The sequence below is a fragment of the Pan paniscus genome, chromosome 11 (assembly GCF_029289425.2).
Source record: "Pan paniscus chromosome 11, NHGRI_mPanPan1-v2.0_pri, whole genome shotgun sequence".
Lineage (NCBI taxonomy): Eukaryota > Metazoa > Chordata > Mammalia > Primates > Hominidae > Pan > Pan paniscus.
The window spans coordinates 14,821,400-14,842,056 of record NC_073260.2 but is presented as its reverse complement, the minus strand read 5'-3'; the positions used below and the strand labels follow the sequence as shown (position 1 = coordinate 14,842,056).

Below are 20,657 nucleotides of genomic sequence, written 5' to 3'. Positions count from 1 at the left end.
TGGCCAGCTGAGTGGGAATGTCTATGAGAACTCGGGCTTGGGTGAGGGACAAAGGGCTTCAGAAAGCAGAGACCTTGGAACTGTAGTGGGTGAGCTGGGGCAGCCCAGGGAGCCCAAATTCAGGCCCCCTCCCACCCACTGCTAGGAGTCAGCCTGGATGATGGACACTGATTGATAGGGCCTGGTGCTGGAGGGCTCCCCCATGTAGTGGAGAAGCCTGGGGGTGGCAGCAATGGGGAGGAAGCTGGGGCTGGAAGTCTCCCAGCCTGAGAGCCTCCTTCCTGTTTGTAGGGAAGTCACTGCCTCACAAACCTGCTAGCGGGAGAAAAGGGAGGCCATGGGGACTTCCAGGAAGCTGGCCAAGGGCCCCAGGCTACCCTCCCTGTGCCCACAAGGGGCCCTCTGGCCCTGGCTTAAAATAGTACAGTTCCTCCTGTAATGGTGCTGGGCCCAGCCCAGACCTCAGAGGGCTGCTGGCTGGCTGCTCGTACTGCTGGCAGAGGCCCGGGTACCCAGCCTTCCTCAGATTGTGGCTGGAGGCTTTGTCTTGGTAACATGGGTGGGAATGGGGAGTTGCAGAAAAAGCATGGGTTCCTGAGTCAGAAGCCCTGGATTCAGGTCTCAGCTCCAACACCGACTAGCCGTGAGACTTTGGGCTGGTCCATGTTGCCTCCCTGAGCCTCAGTTTCCACTTACGGAAAACAGGGTGAGCACCTGGCTTTTAACCTGAACGAGACCACGTATGTAGCTGATGCCTATGGACCTTGCCACACATAAAGTGGACACTCAAAAAATGGGAGTTCCTTTTGCCTCCAACTCACCTGAGGAAGTGCCTCCTGGAAGCACTCCTCAGTACCTACACTGCTCCTAGGACTGGGTGTTGAACAAGGGTTTGTGGAGAGGCAGCATGCAGGGAGGGCAAGGATGGGGCTGTGGTCTCCATGGTGAGACTTGTTGCCAAGGGAACAAGACTCCAAGAGCCCCGGGTCTGGCAGTTGGGCACTTTTGCCATAGGATCTGAGAGACTGATTACCACTGTGGACCTAAAACCCTGATGGGCAGCCAGGCCAAGGCTCCTGGCTCTGCTAAGTTTCTGCTCTTGGGGTATAGGGGCGACAGCTCCCCGTACCTAGCCTCCTTTCATGTATTGACTTCACTGAGACCCAACTTTTAAGCCAGCCACACTCAATCTTCCTTAACACTGCCCCCTGTCCCCCAGGACACAGGTACCAGCACCTCCATTTGTCTGACAGGGAAAGTGAGGATCAGAGAAGCATCTGTCTGGGTCAAGGTCACATACAACCAGGAAGGGCAAGAGCTGGAATGAGAACTCAGGTGGTGAGATCTCTGGTTGACGTGCCTGCTGTCTCATAGACTGCTTGAAGGAAACGACCCCTGGAAAGAGCTCTGTGTAGTCAGACTCAACCTCATCCCAGCACTTTCCCCTGCCATCATTTCCAGGGGCTTCTGTCTTCAGACTCTGACTTAATTCGGAGTAGCCAGCCTTCCCTGTTTCTTCAGGTATGCAGATGGTCTTACGTACCTCTGAGGGTTTGCACAAGGATAAGAATCGCAGCACAGATCCTGCCGAATAGTAGGTGCTCAATCGATGCCGGTTTATATTCATTCCTGACATCTTGCCAGTTATGTAACCTCAAGCAAATGACTTACCCTTTCTGGGCCTCTGTTTTCTTATCTGTAATATGGGATCATTATAGCATTAACCTCACCGGGTTGCTCTGGGGAATCAGTAGTACTCTAATGCACACAAAATACTCAGCACAGAGCTTTGCTTTGTTTTCTAGATGTTACTTTATTATTCTTCCATATTATTGGCTGGCACCCAGGAAACTGAAAGCTCAGTGTCACATAAGCAGCAATTTATGTATTTAGAGCAGTGTCCTTTTATTCCATGGAATATTATCCCAACAGAATTTTAACAGGAGGCAAAAATGTCCAATGCTCAAATGCTTTTGGTAGAACCTGGGTTAAACAACATTAGTTTTCTTCAGGTGGGACTTCTCGAGCCTTTAATATGCCAGTAAGGGATGAGAATCAATGAGGACGATAGAGCGAGTGCAGCACTTCCCATATTTTTGGCAACAGAATTCAGGCTTCTTCCATGGAACCATCTCCGGGGGTGGGGTGGGGTGGGGGGGAGGTTCCTGAGCTCTGGGAAGCCATACCAATGTAGCGCCTGCAGTATTCCACATGACTGGGCAGCACCGCTTTTCAGCTCACTTTGGTTGGGTCTGTTCATCGACCTCTTACAGAATTAATCCTTTATTAATGTTTTTTATTTTTTTGTTTCTATGGCAAAAGGTTCACCCAAAGGCCATTACTGAGCTTTGCTACAAACTCTGGATATCCACATTCAGCACTACTGAATTGCTAAGGCTGAGCAGGGAGGAAGCCAGTTGTAACTTTAGTATCAGATAGACCTGGATTCAAAAGCCAATTCTGCCACTGACTAATGTGTCATCTGAAGCAAAAGGCTTAACTTCCTTGAGCCTCAATTTGCTTATTAGAAAAATTGGGCTGAGACCTACCCCTTGCAAGGCTGTTATGAAGATTACTGAGACAACATGCGTGAAGCACCAATTACGGCGCCTGGACTCACGAGGCGGTGGGCCAATGCGTCCCTTCTCCTCCCGGCACCTCTGTGTATCTGTTCCCTCTTGTGGGGCAAGGAAGACAGTCTATTAATTCGTTCTGCAGCATTTCCTTTGTTCTAAACCCATCTCTTTCAAAACTCAAGGGCTCTCTGGTTTCTTGTGCTGGAGGCTGAGGAATGGGAAGGCAGCTGGGCTTCCCTCATTTCACACAAGAGGATTAATAGACTTTGATCAAACCCTCCTCAGCCTTTATCTTCCCAGCCTGAGAAGCCTTCATCTCTCCCATCTGTCTTCATACACCCCTCAACCCAAACTCTGCCACTTCTCTGATCATATGAGCAGGCCTACAGGACAGTTGGGCAGATCTGAGTTCAAGTACAAACTTAACACTCCTGTGTGATTTGGGCCACATCCCTTGATCTCTTAGAGCCTCCATTTTTTCAGCTCTAGAAAAGCTATTAATAGACCTCACCTATTTTCTGGAAAGACAGTATTACTTTGCTAGAGCACAGTGCATCCTAGGCCATCCATTGGCCTCTCATGCACTATGATGCTGCTCTCTTGCCCAAGACTCAGCAAACAGCTTTCTTTCCCCACACTCTTGAATGTGGCATCCAAGGCTCCCAACTGCTTCTCCAGCCTCAACTCTTGCTAATCTCTCCCACCTGCCATCATTCTTGCCATGACAGTCCCTTGTTTTACCTGAACACTCCCATCTTTCTGATACACAGCCAGGCCTTTGGACATGGATCCCTCTACCTGGCCTACCTGTGGATCCCTTTGCCTCGTGACTTTCTTCAAGGGCCACCTTCAACAACACTCATCTGTGAAGCTCTTCCTGACTATCCTCCATAGAACAAGCCACTCCTTCTCCAGGCCCTTACAACCCCACATACATCCCTAATGACAACCTCATCCCCGCTGCACTGCGAAAGTCTGTATCTGCCTCTCCACTAGGCTCACTTCTCTGGTTGTGCCACTCACCTTGGGAGAGTCTTTTCACCTCACTCAACTGTAGTTTCTTCACTTATAAAACAGAATAATCCTTGAAGTTCAATATGGTGCCTGGCACACAAGTTGGGCACTTCAGTCAGTGCTGGTTCATTGATTCAGGCAGTTCCGAGACACCACCTTCTGCCAGAGCCTCAGCAACAGAATTCAGGTGGGTGTCAGCTATGAGCAAGAGCCACAGGTCTGAAGGCACAAGCCAGCGCCTCAGGACACGCCATCATCCCTCCCCAGAACCCCAGACAAGCTTCACAGACAGATGCCATGTGCAGAAGGATTCACATTTATTGGTTCAAATACAGTACCTAACACTTGCTAAACATGCATTTCACACTAATTGGTCACATTTCCACAGGTAGTCAATTCACAGAACAGGGCCCATCCCTTGCCAGCTGGCAGGGTGGGAGGTAGCAGAGGGCCTGGGTAGCCTGCAGAGCCCGCCAGCTATCATTTGGTCATGCAGGGTTGATGGAGTCAGGCTGGCGGGCAGCCCTTGGCCGGCCCTTTGGAGACAAGGGCTCAGGGACATCCCGTTTCCTCGATTCCTACACACAGGACTGTGGGTGGAGGTGGACCTAGGGCAGCTAACCTGGGGGTAGGCTCGTGGATGTGTGTGCCACTAGAGCCCTTAAAGGTGGTGTCTGTGGGAGTGGTGCTCCCTATGCCCTGGAGCACAGGAAGGAAATGGAGGCCTCTTCAGGGGGGTGACTAGTCCCTGGCTGGGTAGGTGGGAAGGAATCCCCAGACACAGCCCAGACATCACAATGCAGCCACCAGCCCCTATGGCAGACCTGGGATGGCAACACAGACAAAAACACCAACACCCCAGGGCAGGCGGGGCTTCTTTCCCGACAGAAACATGTAAACAGAGCAGGAGCTACAGTATTCTTTTCCCACAGGATTCCTCAGAGAGGAATCGACCAGGATGTCGCTTAAGAGGTAGTTTTTTTTTCTTTTTCATGGAAATTTGAATCAACAACATTATCACCTATTACAAGACATTTTAGAGAAAGAAAACAATGGTCATTAAAGGGCAAAGACAGCAGGGCTAGATCTGGGGGACTAGCCTCCACCCATAACACAACTTTTGTTCTTGGGCTTGGAGCAGGCTCTGACCTTACTCACCGCCTCCCTTTGAGCCTACAGTTGATTCCTGTGCAGGCTGTGGTCCATTTAGGGCTTCAGGCCCAGAAGACGGATGCTAGATGGGAACTGGGCTAGACAGAGGGACCAGGCTTCTATGAGCGGGGAGAGGCAGGGCCACCGTGGCTCGTGTCGTAGGACATCTAGAAGCCTTCAAGTCTCATGGTGGCCCAGGTCTGGCCAAAGCAGAAGCCCCAGCTTGCTCCAGACTTGGCAGGCTCTCTGGAGTTCCCGCCTTGGAGGAAACAGTTCAGGTATGGCTCCCAAGCCCAGAAAAAATGTTGCTGTGGCAGCCTAGAGAGGAGTTTCTGGGGATCCTGTAATTAAATACACATCCCTGAGCTGTGGCCCCAGAAACCCTTGTCTCCAGGCTAACCAGTTTCCAACACTTGGTGGAATGACTGCCGTTTCTCATCCTGACACACAGATAAAACATCATTTCACAGATACTGGACATAGATGCTTCAAGCCAAGGAGAAAGGGAGGATGATCAGTTGCAAAGGCAGAGGGGAGTGCAAGGGAACTCTCATGGGCTGGGGTAGGGGGAGGCAGGGGAGTAAGAGTAGCGGATTTTTTTGTTAAATTTTGTTTGTTTTTTGGGTTTTTTTTTTTTTTTACTTTAAAAAAATCAATTAAAAAATTCAAAGCTTAATAAAAGGGCTGGTCTGAAAGACTGGATTCTTAAAATAATTGCAAAAATTTCAAAAGCAACAAGGAAAAAAGATACACACCAGGGGCCCAGAGAGGAGGGCCTGGAACCACAGCTCAGCTTTCTGTCCTGCTGAGAGGCCAGGGTTCCCTTAATTCGACCAACCTTGGACATGGCTTAGATGCTGCCCACAGTGGGTTTGTCTGTCTCCATCAGTCCCATTCCCCCAGGAAATCAAGAACAAACAAATGTAGGAAATGGGTAACAGAGCAATGCACCTAGCTCAGAGCCCAGGATTTTAAGGATCTGGTAACAGTGACCATGGCAGGTACTCACCTCCCTGAAAAAGGGTGGCAGGTGAGAGGCAGGTTGATGTGGAGTGGGTGACATTCAGTGATGCCACAGAAACCCTTAGGATTCCCCATTCCTTGCTCTGGTTCTGGGAAACAGGACAGGGAGGATCCTGCTTACTTCCTCCTATCCCTGGGGGCTTGCCCACCTCTCTTGTGAGTGGGGCATAGGGGCTGGGTGCCCTCTGAGCCAGGTTGAGCGCTTTGAGACAGATTCTGGGGAATTTCTCCAGATTAAGGACGAGACCACTAAACCTTGCAAAGGACTCCAAAAGTCTACAAAGGCAGCCAGAGAGCATGAATAAGTTCCAAGATGCCAAACTTTTGTCTTGGGACAAGAAAACATCAAAAAGGAGAGGGAGGGAAAGGCTTGCATGTTTCAATGTAGTGCAAGGAGGTGGGATTCTCCTTTTCCATGTAGCTTTCAGAGTCGTATTTTTATGGCATAAAAATTCTCACTCGGCTGGGTGCAGTGGCTCACGCCTGTAATCCCAGCACTTTGGGAGGCCGAGGCAGGCGGATCACGAGGTCAGGAGATCGAGACCATCCTGGCTAACATGGTGAAACACTGTTTCTACTAAAAATACAAAAAAAGTTAGCCGGGTGTGGTGGCGGGCGCCTGTAGTCCCAGCTACTCAGGAGGCTGAGGCAGGAGAATGGCATGAACCTGGGAGGCGGAGCTTGCAGTGAGCCAAGATCGCGCCACTGCACTCCAGCCTGTGCGACAGAGCGAGACTCCGCCTCAAAAAAAAAAATCCTCACTCAAAGTGAGTGCTTTTGGTGGTTGGGGATCAGAGAGAGGGCAGAGAGAGAAATTAGAGAAAACATGCACAACTTTTCTCTCCTTCCACTAGCAAATGGCTACCTGTTAACCAAACATTATGGGGAAGAAAGCAAAAAACAAACATACCAAACCTCCCCCTCCAACCTTTCTCCGTGTCCTTCAAACCAAATTCACAAATACATCTAGTGGCTGACCTAATGTCTCCACGCTGCTAGCTACACTCCTACCTTCTCCTCATAATACCTGAGTTTGCAATGCAACACATTCACTTTACCCTGTTTAAAAAAAGCCCACGTCATAAAAGGACTGGTGCAGAAGACATTAAAGACGGTCCACAGGTCAGGCTCTGGCTCGGAACACACGGCCACTTGGCTCAGAGATTCTGCAGGGCTCTCGGCAATGAATGGGCTCTTTGTTCTGTGGAATCTGCTGCAAACATTTGTAAAACTGGATTTGTACAATGGCAACTTGCAGAACCTTTCCCCTACTCCACAAATTAACAACTTGCTCTGTTCAATACTACGTTGTTGGAGAGACATGTTCTTGCCTCATCAGAGAGCAATTTCTTTTGACACCCAACACAACGGGTAAAATGTTTAATTTGAAAAGCAATTTCAAAAATAATAATTGGACAGATGGAGGCCTCAGCAAAGAACGATGCTGTACACAGGAGCTGTCTTAGAGAAGGCATCTGTGATATGCGTCTCCTTCCCGATCTGGAGGAAAGCAGCTCAGAGTCTGACCTGTGGCCAAAGAATGTGATCTAGTTGGTTAAATAAAATTCAGGGGAACAAGTATCGTGAACTTAGAAATAAACAGATACACACGAACACACAAGAATCTTCCCACTGACGTGAAAAACATGCTAGCTGGAGCTTTTCCTGAGGAACATGTCTCTTCCTTCTCAGAGCAACTGGGGAAACGGCACTGAGGAGTAATGTTCCGAGTTTTAGATCCATCAAGGGCCAAAATCATCACTCTGCTGGTACCCGTAACATTTCACCAGAAAGAAACAATTACAATCAGACATGGACTACCCAGTATGCACACGACGTGGTGCCCTCCTGGGTAGCTTTACTAGGTTGAGTTGGGGAGAGAGCAAACAGCCTTTGACTAAATAGGCAGAAGAAGGTGCCGTGGGCCCTTCCAACCTACCCAGGCATGCAGCCAACTAAGTGGTCTGCTTGCCACACTGGCTGTGAAAGATACCTGGGTGTAGGCAGGACAACTGCTACATTAAGGCGAAAAGGGAAAAAGCACCTGAAAGAGTTCAAAGACAGACCTGGTGTGGCGCTGGCCAAAGTCAAGAGGGTAAGGAACATGTCCTGGGATGAGGTGGGGCAGGTAGTGAGAGATCAAGGAGTCCAGGCCATGTCTGCAGAGGTAGCAGCCGGGCCATTAGGAACCTGAGGTAGTTTAAAGCCCCCCTTCCCTTCCAGGTGCTTCTGGCTCCAGCTCTCCAGGCCTTGGCTGGCCAGTCCACTGCTGAAGTAAGGGGCAGCTGAGCCACTCTGGGCCTTGGGCTTTGTGTCCTGGGTCCCTGAGGAAAACTGGTCTCACTCTGGAGAGAAAAGGAGAACTTGGAGAAGAACTTAGGGGCAACATTTCTGGTCAGCAGACAGGTGAATGGTCCTTCTCACTGTTTCAAAAAGCCTGAAGTTTTCCGATTTAGACCTGAGGGTGCGGTAGGAAGGGGAGGGGAGAGGAACAGATTTCAAAAGGGAGTGTCTATTCTTTTTGCAGTCTGGCCTTGCCCTACTACCCTTTGAAGAAAACAAGGTGAAAGGAGAATAAATCAGTAGTGGGCACCAGGCTTCAGAACATGGCATTCTGCTCAGCTGGTTTTTCAAAGGGCCAATAGGAAGTCAAATGTGTAAGGGAGTGGGAAGGAGGAAGGTGGGCCTCAGGAGATCCAGGTAAGGAAACTAGGTAGCTGGGGGCCCCGAGGGAGCTGGGAGGCGAGTCCTGTGGATCAAGTGATTGCCAGGACTTTGCCTAGATGGAAAGTTCGCAGTGGTAGACAATGATGGTGGTGCAGGGGTAAGGGGGGCAGCAAGGTGTGAGAACAGAAATTCTTCTGCCCTTAGGACTTGTTGGGTGGAAGGACACCTGCCTTAAATATGGTCACTGTGCCCTACTCTCTTAATTTTCACGCTTTCCAAGGAAAGGACATGGCTCAATCCTCACCTCCTGCCCTGTTGCCGTCTCACCAACCTTGCTTAGTGAATCTCCTAACAACACTTTGCCCCCTTACAGTGTGCCGTTTTATCTGGCAATTCTGTGGCTAAAAAAGGCAATTTGCTCTCTGACAGACAAATGTATGAGTCTGCTGAGAAAATGTGGAAAAAGTAGGGATGGCCACACCCCCCATTTCCATTGAGGTAGTCATCTTTGTCAACATTATGGAAATAGTCATCTTAGCCCCATCCCACCCTCTCCCTCAAAATACAAAAGAACTATTTCTAAACAATGACAACACTGTAACATTAAACATCTTCACATTCTGTAAACTGTAAGAAAATGCATTGGCTGCATTCACACAAAAGCATGTGCATCATGTTGAAGGCCATACATTCAACTCTGTCGTGAAATAAATATATAGAAAAATGAGGTTAAAAAAACAGACAAACAAACAAAAACTCTTCTTGCTATGGAGGCAACGGGAAATGCTGCTCCACAGCCTCCATCTTGGTCTCTCTGGCTTTTCCCTCCAGAGCCTGTCCTGCCCACCCAAGACGCTGTGGTTGGCCTGAGGACGGCGCCTGGAACAGGTCATTCCTTGCCCACACTGGTCTTGCAGGAATGCAGCACCACCTTAAAGAGGAGGGGCAGCTGCTCCAGGGGCACATTCACCATCTTTCCTGGGAACAAGGGGGGAGAAGAAGAGTTAGCAGTGGTCACTCTACTGGACAGGCAAGTCAGCCTCCTTGGGCTGGTGGAGGGAGAGTATCACCTTGCTGAGTGACTGGGGCAAGAGAAGTGCCAGGAGTATCACAAAGGTTGGACACACTGGGCTAACATCCTAACATCCAGACCCCTTTGGGTGCCCAGGGAGCCTAGTAATGGTGCCAACTCATCATCATTCTACTACTCAGGGAATACTTAACTCTGTTCTAGGTGGTTAAATGCATTACCTCGTTGAATTCTCACACTATTTCTGTGTACTACTTTTTACCCTCATTTTATAGATAAGGAAGCTGAAACTGACAGGTAGTCCAAAAAACTTCTGTCCTGTTTTCTTCACCCCCTCAACCCCCAGTAGATTTTCTAAGTAATATTCTATAAAATATTGCACTTCAGAATGGTTTAATAGGTTAATAAAAGTACTAGGGGAAAAAGAAGCAGGGGTAAAGAGGCAAATACATTTGAGAAACTCAGGGTTAAAAGAGCTTTACAGATTTCTTGATTGAAGGACTTCTCAGAGCATTCAGTGTGCTAATATAATTTATAAATACCTAAGGCTGTGTTTCTTCTCACAAACAGTACCTCTGAGTGACCTGGGGAGCCGTTCGAAAACACTGATTATCTCCAGGCTCCACCCCATTCCAATTAAACCAGAATTCTCCAGGTGCAACTCAAACACTGATTTTTTTTTTTTTTTAAGTTTTCCAGGTGATTGGAAGTGCCGCCAAGGCTGAGGACCCAGTTCTACGGAGGAGAGTGGCATGTAATTGTTGACTTCCTTTTATTTCACAGAGTGCCTGCTTAATATCTCATGTGGTAAACTCTAGCTTAGAAAATACTGAGACAAACTGTCAACATATCCCTAAAATTCCAATAGTTTAGGCCCAGCTCACATTTGCTAGACTGCTTTGTGGCCCAAGAAATAGAAAAAAAAATTCCCTTGTCAGATTGAAATAATTTTCCTTTAAAATCTTATTGCTTTCTCCAGAATTTTCATGTTGAATTAAAAAACTGTATTGCTGAATTTTACAGGAAGAATCCCGGTCTATAGGTCACATTTCTGAGCTGCCCCTCAGTATCTGCTGGACAGCCAGAACAAGAATCTTTACCACATGAAGCAAGGCAACCACCAAAAAAGCCAGGATTTTATATTGAAATAGACCTATTTAAATGTCAGGAAGCTCGGAAGGGGTCAAGACCACATAGAAACATACATACACACACACACACCCCAATACATAAAATTCCTCTGCAAATACAGGATTTTAAACTTTATTTTTCCTATTCTTATTTTAATTTTTTTAGAGATGAGGTCTCACTATGTTGCCCAGGCTGGTCTTAACTCCTAGCCTCAACTGATCCTCTCGCCCCAGCCTCCTGAGTAGCTGGGATTACAGGCAGGAGCCACTGTGCCCAGCTAAAGATATCACTTTAAATAAATGATCCCTCAAAGCTCATGGGAAATTCTGTGAAATGAAGATAATTTTAAAAATTGAGATATAATTCATGTATCATAAAATTCACTCTTTTAAAGTACACAATTCAAGAAATTAAGTTAATTTGAGATACTCTGAGTCTCTGTTTCCTCATCCATAAAATGGCTATAATATTGCCAACCACCAGCGGAGACTGGTATGAGATTAAATGATATAAGGCCACAAAGTACCCTGCTTATCATAAGAGCTCAGGAAATTAACTTCTCTTCTCTATGGAGAATGCAAGCTTCTCATTATAACAGACCTTTTTTGAGGGCAAGGGTGAGAACTCTTTCATGCAGTTGGTGATGGGCTGGAATGAGCACCCTGAAAACACTGCTTGCCTCATTCCCTTCACAAGCTAAGAGAAGCAAGGAAGGGTTGGGAGCCCAAGACCCAGAATCTTACCTGCAATATATCGAATCTCAGGTAAGCACATCATGAGATCAGGAAAGCGGTTCGGCTGATGTGTGTATTTATATTCAGTAAAATCCTGGCAAATGTACCAGTATCGTTTATTCAATTGTTCCAGCTGTGAGGCACTGGTCAGACCCCTGATATCTGTGGGAAAAAAAAAACACACACACACACACAGGGAATGGGATGGGCATTCTAATGTGGAAGAAACACCAGCTCCTTAAATATGTTCATTTTTCAACTAAGTTACTAAACATTGTCACAACAGGAGATCTCCTCTGATAGGGAGGAACTAAGTTCTACCTAAGGGAAGAGAAATAAAGAGAGAGAGGAAAAAAATACAGAGGACAGTAAGCAGACAGAGCCCCTCGAGGGCTAAGGCTTCTCTCAACTTCATACCAAACTCCCAAAACAACCAGAGAATACCAGTAAACACTAAACAAATGACTTAATAACCTACCTTTCCAAATTAATCCTTCACAATATCTTTAAACTTGCCCTTCGCTGGAACCAATCAGAAACCTTGCCAATACCTACACATTCATGCTTGTAAAACACACACACACACACACACACACACACACACACACACACACACAGCACCCTCCTATGCGCTTCTGTTCTTAATCTTCTTCCTGGGCTGTCCCTCCATTTTTTTAGATAGGGTCTCACGCTGTCACCTAGGCTGGAGTGCAGTGGTGTGATCAACAGCTCACTGCAGCTGGCTCAATAGATTCTCCCACCTCAGCCTCCTGAGAAGCTAGGACTACAGGGTGTGTGCCACCATGCTCAACTAATTTTTTAAATTTTCTGTAGAGATGGGGTCTCACTACGTTGCTTGGGTTGGTCTCAAACTCCTGGGCTCAAGTGATCCTCCTGCCTTGGCCTCTCCAAGAGTTGGGATTACAGGCATGAGCCACTGTGCCTGGCCCCTCCATTTTTTCTAAATAGATCTCTCTCTCTCTTTTTTTTATATATATATATATACACACATACACATACACACACACACACACCTTTTTTATATATAGAATATAAACATAAATATTCTATATATAAATCTTACCGGCCCTTTGAGGCTCAGCTCAGATTTCTCCTTCTTCAAGAAGTTGCTACTGTTCTCCCTCCATCTGAGGCACAAGTAATACATCAAGTGCCATCAGAATGTATACTTCTTGAGACCAGAGACCTGAGTCTAAGTTTTCTCAATGTCTTTAATGCTCAGCACAGGGCTTGGCCAAAGGGAGGCATGCAGAACACCAGATAAATGCATGAATGGTGTAAAAGCAGGAAGAGGTTTGGCCAATGTAGGGGTGAGTAGGCCAAGAGGAGAAGAGCTCTGGACTGGAAATGGGACACAGGACGAGGGCACTTGCAATGCCACAGGCAGCAGAACAGCCCAGTGCCACTACAGGAGCAGAGTACACATTAGCTATTTTGGAAAAAAGAGAATACAACCCTCCTCCCTATACTGGTTTTACCAGCAGCTGCCAAGTGCCCCTTTGCAGGTAAGATACCACATAAATCACATCTGGCATTCTTTTAATTAAAAGCCATGCTTGATTGTGTGTGTGTGTGTGTGTGTGTGTGTGTTTGTGCACCCCTGCTCTGCCCTGAAGGGGCTGTCAGAACCACTGCCAGCCTGTCACAGAGGCCTTATCTCCAACAGTTTCATCAGTCACTCTGCTCTTCTTCAGTCACTGGTAAACTTGGTACATATTTAAAATGACGCATGTACTGTCCTTGGTGTCTGTGTGCAAATGCATTAAAACTGACTAAACAAAGCGAATCCTCTTCCTTCCTCTATGAGTTATAGAGATTGTGGCATTTCAGTTTGAAGAAAAAAAAAATCCAAAGCATTCCCGCATTCCCTGTACTATAAGGGTCAGGGTGATGACAAGGGGGTGCACAAGTCTTCCTGGATTGAAATCCAGATGGTGTGATGGATTCTGTGTGATAGTCCTGAGGGTAAGGAGGGGTGAAACAGGAGGGCAAATGCTCACTGCCTGCCTCCCGCACTGCAAACGTCCCTTTTCCCACCCCAGCCACTCACCTTGATTTAGGAAGTTAATTGCTTTCATGCAAGCATACTCCTCGTTGCTGACCTTTAGCTGATGGAACTTGTGATAGAGGTAGATGAGCCGCTCGATCACCTCCATCCCTTCATCACTAAATCTGAGGAACAGACACAGGTGTTAACAGTTGGCTGTGACACCAGTAGGGGCCAGGAAAGGGCAGCCAGAGAGCTCCTACAGCTCCTTAAACAGGCTGAGCTTGGGGGAAATGGGATCCAAAGCCACTTGGGAAGTACAGGCAGATCCATGCTTTGTCTGCAGGCCAACGTAGCTCATGCAAGCTGCTTTTTCCAAGGTCAGGTAGAGTCAATCTAGGTTCAAATCCAGCTCCATCACACACAAGCTATGAGATCTTGGCAAGGTCATCTGACCCCTCTATGCTTTGAGGTCCTCCTCTGCAAAATGATAATGCTTGCATTCTTGGGCTGACAAGGGCCCAAGAAGGTCTGGGATATAAATGTGGAGAAGTACAACATTATTAAGATACAGCTATTGTAGAGATTCAGCCTCTGGTATCAATGGCAGCTGCCATGGTGACTCTATGTGAGCCTCTGCCACACTGCAAAAAAAGCTGCTGATTGTATTTGCTTGTGTTAACTGTTTCCAGCAGAGCTGAGGTTATGCATAGTGAAAATTTGTATTGGCATCCCTGACTTTGGCAGGAGGGAGGAAAACGTTAACTGAGTTTCCATACCACGCCATCCTCTGTGCTGGGCACTTTGTGAGCATTATCACATTTAATTCTCTCAACCCTATGAGCTAGGTGAGATAATCATCAGCACTGTACAGATGAGCAACTGAAGTTCAAAGAAGGGAGGGTCTGGTCCACAAATACAGTTAATTGGTGACAGAGTAGGAATTTGGAACCTGAACCCAAAGCCTTGGTTTTTCCAGTATCTAAGGTGGTGTACCCTAGCAGAAGTGGCTCAAAGCCCCCATGCTCTTTTCTTTGGGTCTAGGAGTGAGCTCTCTGAGGAAAGACCAAGTTTTAGGCAACGGAGCCCCAGGCTAGGCCACCCCAGGGGATTAATGTTTTGGGTATACTTCATACCAGAGATGGAGATACCATAAAACCAAGGAGGCAAACACTTAACCAGGAAGCAGGAGTTTATAAAAGACGAGGTCAAGTCTGGCCTGAGTCATTCTAGGAGTGGCCTGGCTAGTGGGCAGTGGGTCCCAGATAGGCCTTAGATACAGCTCAGTCACAAAGAGAAGCAGCTTAGCTTCAGGCATGCTTCCTGGTGAGATCTTCAGATCTGCGCACTACAGGCCTGTGCCAAGCCAAGAAGGCCCTATCTGGGTAGGGTCCAGAACACCTGGGGATGAACTATTGCTTTCTGGAATCTACTGCTTTCTGTGTTAACTTTGAAGGCTTTGGAGGCTTAGGCTTCCTGGACAAGCAGGACACTTTCTCTTGCTTGGGGAAAGCCTGGCTCTGGTTGGGGCCAGAGGCTCCTGCCCTTTTTAAGCACCAAGGGGAGCCTCAGCAGCAGGTAGAACTAGTTCTCTGTATCCATGGGTTCTATATCTCTGGGTTCCACCAACTCCATCAAAAATATTTTTTTTACAAAACAATACAACAATAAAAAAAGACAATTTTTAAAACACAATATAATGGCTGGGTGTGGTGGCTCACACCTGTAGTCCTAGCACCTTGGGAGGCTGAGGCAGGCAGACTGCTTGAGCCCAGGAGTTCGCGACCAGCCTGGGCAACATAGCAAAACTCCATCTTTACAAAAAATACAAAAATCAGCTGGGCATGGTAGTGCGTGCCTGTGGACCCAGCTACTCGGGAGGCTGAGGTGGGAGGATCACCTGAGCGTGGGAGGTTGAGGCTGCAGTGAGCTGTGACTGTTATCACTGCACTGGCCTGGGCAATAGAGTGAGACCCTGTCTCAGAAAAAAAAATAAAACAAAAAACAAAAAACCAAACCAACCAACCAACCAACAACCACCCCTCCAACAAAAAACCAGTGTAATAACTATTTACATGGCATTTACATCATTTATATTGCATCCAGTATTGTAAGGATTCCAGAGCTGATTTAAAATATACAGGAAGATATGCGTAGATTATACACAAATACTACACCATTTTATATGAAGGACTTGAACATCTGTAGATTTTGGCATCCATGGGGGTCCTGGAAGCAATCCTCCACGGACACTGGAGATGACTGCACATGCAATCTGGAACGTTGACCTTCGGCCTTGGCATGGCTCCTAGTATGAGCTGGGGATTCTTTTAGCTGATTTGAGCTACTATGGCTGACTCAGTTTCTCTTTACCTGGCCCAATGGCTTTTACAACTTTACTGATACATTCCCAGCCTGGCCGATACATTCATATTGAATAACCACAATAACCACCAATCTATAATACCGTTTCTACCACTCTACCATTTGTTGAGTGTCTGCTACCTGCGAGGCACATTAAGTATTCTACATTTAATCTTATTGATATTCCCAATAAATTCACAGAATGGATACAAATCATAACCCCCTTTGTTTACATGTGGAAATGAAGGCTCAGGGAGTTATTTACTGAGTCTCTATTATGTATTAGGCCTTTTCATATGCATTCTTACACTTTACCTTCCTGATAACCTGGAAGGATACATAGTAAGTATCACTTCCATGTTAGGGATGAGGGAGCAGAAAAAGAGGTGGCTACCCCAAGGTTGCACGGGAAGTAAATGGTAGTGGTGGTGAGGCCAATGTTCAAACCTAGGTTTTCTAATTCCAAGCATATGGACTTTTCTCAGCACTACACTGCCTACCCTTGATCCTGTCTTGTTCTTAGCTGCTACCTGGAAAAGGCTAACCACATACTACCACAGGGGACCTCAGGAGTTGTGTCCCCACAGCAACTCAGAGCAGGGCCCAGCCTTGGGAGGATGTCAGGTCTGCTACAGTGCACAGAACTGCCACTGCAAGTGCCTCCAGGATGCTAAGACTTGCAGGAGGCGGTGTGCCTGGGAGTGAAGACCACTCCTCATCATAGCACTGTGTTGGATATTTATGTTCTTGAGAGTGGGAAAAAAAGTTCTTTACTGCCAATTTCTTTCAGTATCTGACTGGAGGGGTGGGGATGAAATGGGGTAGGGCATAAAAAAGGAGGACACAACGGGAGAGGCAGTGTCAGCATCTGTCTGGTGGCCGAGTATGTAGCAAGCAAAGATAATGCTCTGTCCTTTAATCAGCAACCCCTTGCCCCAAGTGTTCACTCTGGCACTCCAGACCCTGCAGGTGTGTGGCTATCAGCCAGACCCCTAGCCAGGAGTGCCAAACCTGTTCCTGGCTGACTCTTGACCTGAGGGACACAAAGGAGTTCCCAAGTGCCTGGCCCGTCCATACACCCTAGATCTGCCCTTTCTCTTGGGGACAGCACATCCTTCTTTTCCAAAATTCCTCCAACAGGCAGCCACCGTGGACCCCCAGCAGTGATGGGGGCTGGCAGCCAGCCTAGCAGCCCCCACTCAGTCTCCACAGCCTGACTGCAAAGCTTTCCTCCACACCCCGCATCCCACCCCTTGATAAACAAAGTTGTTCTCTGTTCCATGGGCCTGCCTTTGCCTGCAGCCGTGCCTCCTCCACATCTGCCCACTCCAGTTTTAATGCCCCTGTATTCACTGTCTACAAATTATCAGCATTCAAAGCCAGAAAGTTGGACAAACACACCCATTCTTCTTCTAGGTTCCCATTACACAAGCATGCTGGGACAAGGAAAACATTCCTGCCAGGATCCCCCAAACCACTGGACCATTCAGTCAGCAATTGAAACTGACACTATGTAAGTTATGTCCCATTAAGGGGGCTGAGAGACTCAGTTGTCTCTTTTTCATTGATCTAAATGCACCTACCCCCAGGAGTGGCCATCGGCCACAACCTTAGAGAATTGCCATCTCAGCACCCATGTAAAGACTCCAAGACGAAAACTAAGACTAGTTTCAGGACAAATTCCAGAAAGTCAAACCTTTTGAAAATGCTCTGGGAAAATAAGAATTTAGTATAAGGCAATGTTAAAGAGGCTGGGCATTGGAGCATAACAGATACAGGTGATAAACTTAGCTCCATCTCTATCTTTGTAGCCTTTAATTTTCACCTCTCAACCTCATGCTCCTCATCTCTAGAACAGGGATAATATTAGTGCCAGTCACACAAGGTAGCAGTAAGAATTCAACAAATAATGTATGTAAGGCACTTAAGATAGAATTTGGCATAATTGTTAGCTGTTATCATTACAAATAGCATCATCATCTCTCTCCCATTATTGTAGCACAAATAAAAGCCTGTTTCCTGAGCCTTATAGTTAGGCAGGGAAGCTGGGAGGCAACTTTCCAGAGATCTAGCAGAAATGGAGCTGGTGCTCATGAGATAGAGGTACCCATTAAAGCCCATCTAGCTCAAGGCATCTTCTCCTGAGAGGAGTCTTGATTAGGGCCAGGAGCAGTCACTGGCTGGTGCTACAATCTGCTTTAAATCAAATTCACCCGGTTCACTGTCTGATAACGGTGTGATTAAGGAATATGGGCACCATAAATTTGATTCAATATTTGAGAAGAGAAAAGGAGGTGATCATGTATCATCTGGGAAAAGCCTTTCCATGACAGCAGGAACTCACTTGCACTCAAGAGTTGTGAAGAAGTAAAGGCCATCTGGGGGAGTGGGAGCAAGGCAGTAGCAGGCAAGGTAGGAGAGTGTTATGGCCAATTACAGACTCCACAGCCTGGGTTTCTAGCAGAGCGGTTACTGCTTTCCAGTGGTTAACCTGACTCTAGAGGTTCTTCCACTTCCTATGACCTCCTAGGCAGTCCTACATGCATCTCAGACTCCACAGACACCTAAACCAAACTCAGAGTTACTCATCTCCCATCCTGATCTTCCCTGCTCCTTCATCCTGGCTAAGAAAATTGGTGCCCACCTGCCTGGCTAGTCCAAAAAATCAGCAGTCATCACCAACATTTTCCACTCGCTGAAGTCCCACTGACTTTATCTCCTTGACATCTCTTGGCTTTGTGCTCCACTCTCTGTCTCCACAGTCACTGCTGCTTTGTCCAGGCCTTGTTCCCTTTTACCTGGGCTATGGAACAGCCTCCTTCCTACCCAGCCACCATGCTCCGGTCTTGTCCACGCCAATCTATCCTGAACTTTACTGCCATAGAGATCTTTCTAAAATGCAACCTGACTGTAATTCCTCCACTTAAAAACTTCCCAAGACTTAATACTATTTACACAACAAACCCCAAATTATTTAGATTGACATTTGAGCACCTTCATGACCTGTCTTGCCTGTATCTTTCTCTCTAGTCAATTCTCCCCTCATTTCTCTGTCTTAGATACATTCTCTTTATACCCTAAATCCACAGAATTGCTTTTGATTCCCTGCACATAGCAACCATCCAGGATCTCTAACTTCTAGGACTTTGTGTTATCTCCTGCCTTCCTTCCTTCCTGTTCTCTACAACGTTCCTAGAAATTCCCACTTCAAGGTGCAGCTCAAATGTCTGTTCCTCTGGTAAGTCTTCCCTGACCCTGTGAACAGACGTACTCACTCCTTGGTCTATGCTTGTACAGTTCTCTTCGGATGCCCCACCATCTCCACCAACACAACCCTGCACTGTAAGCTGTATCTGCTTCTTTTTGCCTCCCAGTCCACTAAATCAAGGATAGGGACTCTGAGTCAGAAACCATGTCTGCATCACCTGTGATCCCAGCTTCCTCCCCACAAAACACATGATACTCAGTAAATGGCCATGGAATCAGAACTAACATGTTGAAGTTTAACTGTTATTTTTGCATTGATGGATTCCACAGTAGAGTCCTAACAACAAATCCATTCCTATTCTCAGAAGCCACTTGACAGCTCAACAGCAACACATGTTCTAAAGACAGCAACGCTCAACAAAACTTTATGTGATGATAAAAATGATCTTTATTTGTACTAGTAGCCACTCGCCACGTGGCTACTGAGCACTTGAAATGTGGCTGGTGCAAATGAGAACTAAATTTCTAATTTTAATAAATTTACATTTTAAAAGCCAAATGAGGCTAGTGGCTACTGTAGTGGACGGTACAGCTTTAGATCCTCCTTGATGAGAAAAATTCCTACCAAGGAAGGAAAAGTTTCCTCACTACTTCTGCTGTTATTGACTTCTGCCTTGGTCTTGGGGCTTAAGGGACTGGCTACAGTGAGATGGGATGCATTATGAAGCTCAAAGCCAGAGAACCCTGTACTGCCAGTGACCCCTGCCTGCCTGCAGAGGGCCTGGGCAAACCCATTACTTGGAAGTGGAGTCCAAAGGCTGATCCTGTAGTCCCAGGCCGAACTGGTAGATTCCAGGCACCCAGAGAGGCTGGGCTCCTTGGGCCAGCTCTGCAAACCCTGACAGTACCAGAGCAGGCTGACTGCTATCCAAACACCCCTATGGAGCAGAGTTATGGAGCAGGAGACAGGAATTTGATGGAAACAATGAATTAGAGTCTCTGGACGAGGGGTTAGGTCAACTGCAAAATCAGATAGCTCTATTTACCAGACAGAGTGTCAGCTGGGTTCAAAACTCTGTCATTTACAGATCACCCTGAAGCCAGTAAGCATCATTAATAAGGAAATACTAGAAAACAAGTAGAGAGAGTCAGCAAGCTGACTCCTCCCTCCCCTAGCTGTGCAAAGGGCCCTTGCAGGTCTTGGAGCACTGTGCTCTTCTTGAGTCTTGGCTTGTCTTTATGCCACAACTGGGTGGGAGGGGGAGATGGATCGCAGTTCTGTGAAGAAAGTGTAAGGGCTGCTACTTTCCCCTCTCCAACTTTCATGGATAGGGGCACCTTTTTTTTTTTTTGAGACGGAGTCTCGCTCTGTCGCCCAGGCTGGAATGCAGTGGTGCAAACTTGGCTCACTGCAAGCTCCACCTCCCCGGGTTCACGCCATTCTCCTGTCTCAGCCTCCCAAGCAGCTGGGACTACAGGCGCCCGCCACCATGCCCGGCTAATTTTTGTATTTTTAGTAGAGACGGGGTTTCACCATGTTAGCCAGGATGGTCTCGATCTCCTGACCTCGTGATCTGCCTGCCTCAGCCTCTCAAAGTGATGGGATTACAGGGGTGAGCCACCGCACCTGGCCAGGGGCACCTTTTCTTTTCTCCTTCTTGGTGCCCTGGAATCCCATGACTTCCAGTATTTTGAGTTGGCCAATAAAGGTCATTTATTGAAATGTCTATTTAAATACAAACTAAGCATTA

At 47.2% G+C, this 20,657-nt stretch overlaps 1 protein-coding gene across 8 annotated transcripts in view; it reads right to left on the bottom strand.

The window, feature by feature from the left end:
• Positions 1–3,885: 3,885 nt before the first annotated feature.
• Positions 3,886–20,657, bottom strand: part of NR6A1 (nuclear receptor subfamily 6 group A member 1) — a 254,041-nt gene continuing 237,269 nt past the window's right edge. For all 8 annotated transcript variants that reach the window (XM_055117620.2, XM_055117622.2, XM_055117619.2 and 5 more), the window contains 3 exons: positions 13,399–13,520; positions 11,337–11,489; positions 3,886–9,410 (listed from right to left, as the gene is read on the bottom strand). In XM_055117620.2, coding sequence (XP_054973595.1) covers positions 9,322–9,410; positions 11,337–11,489; positions 13,399–13,520 — 364 coding nt within the window. In that variant the 3' untranslated portion in view covers positions 3,886–9,321. The remainder of the gene's footprint in view (positions 9,411–11,336; positions 11,490–13,398; positions 13,521–20,657) is intronic.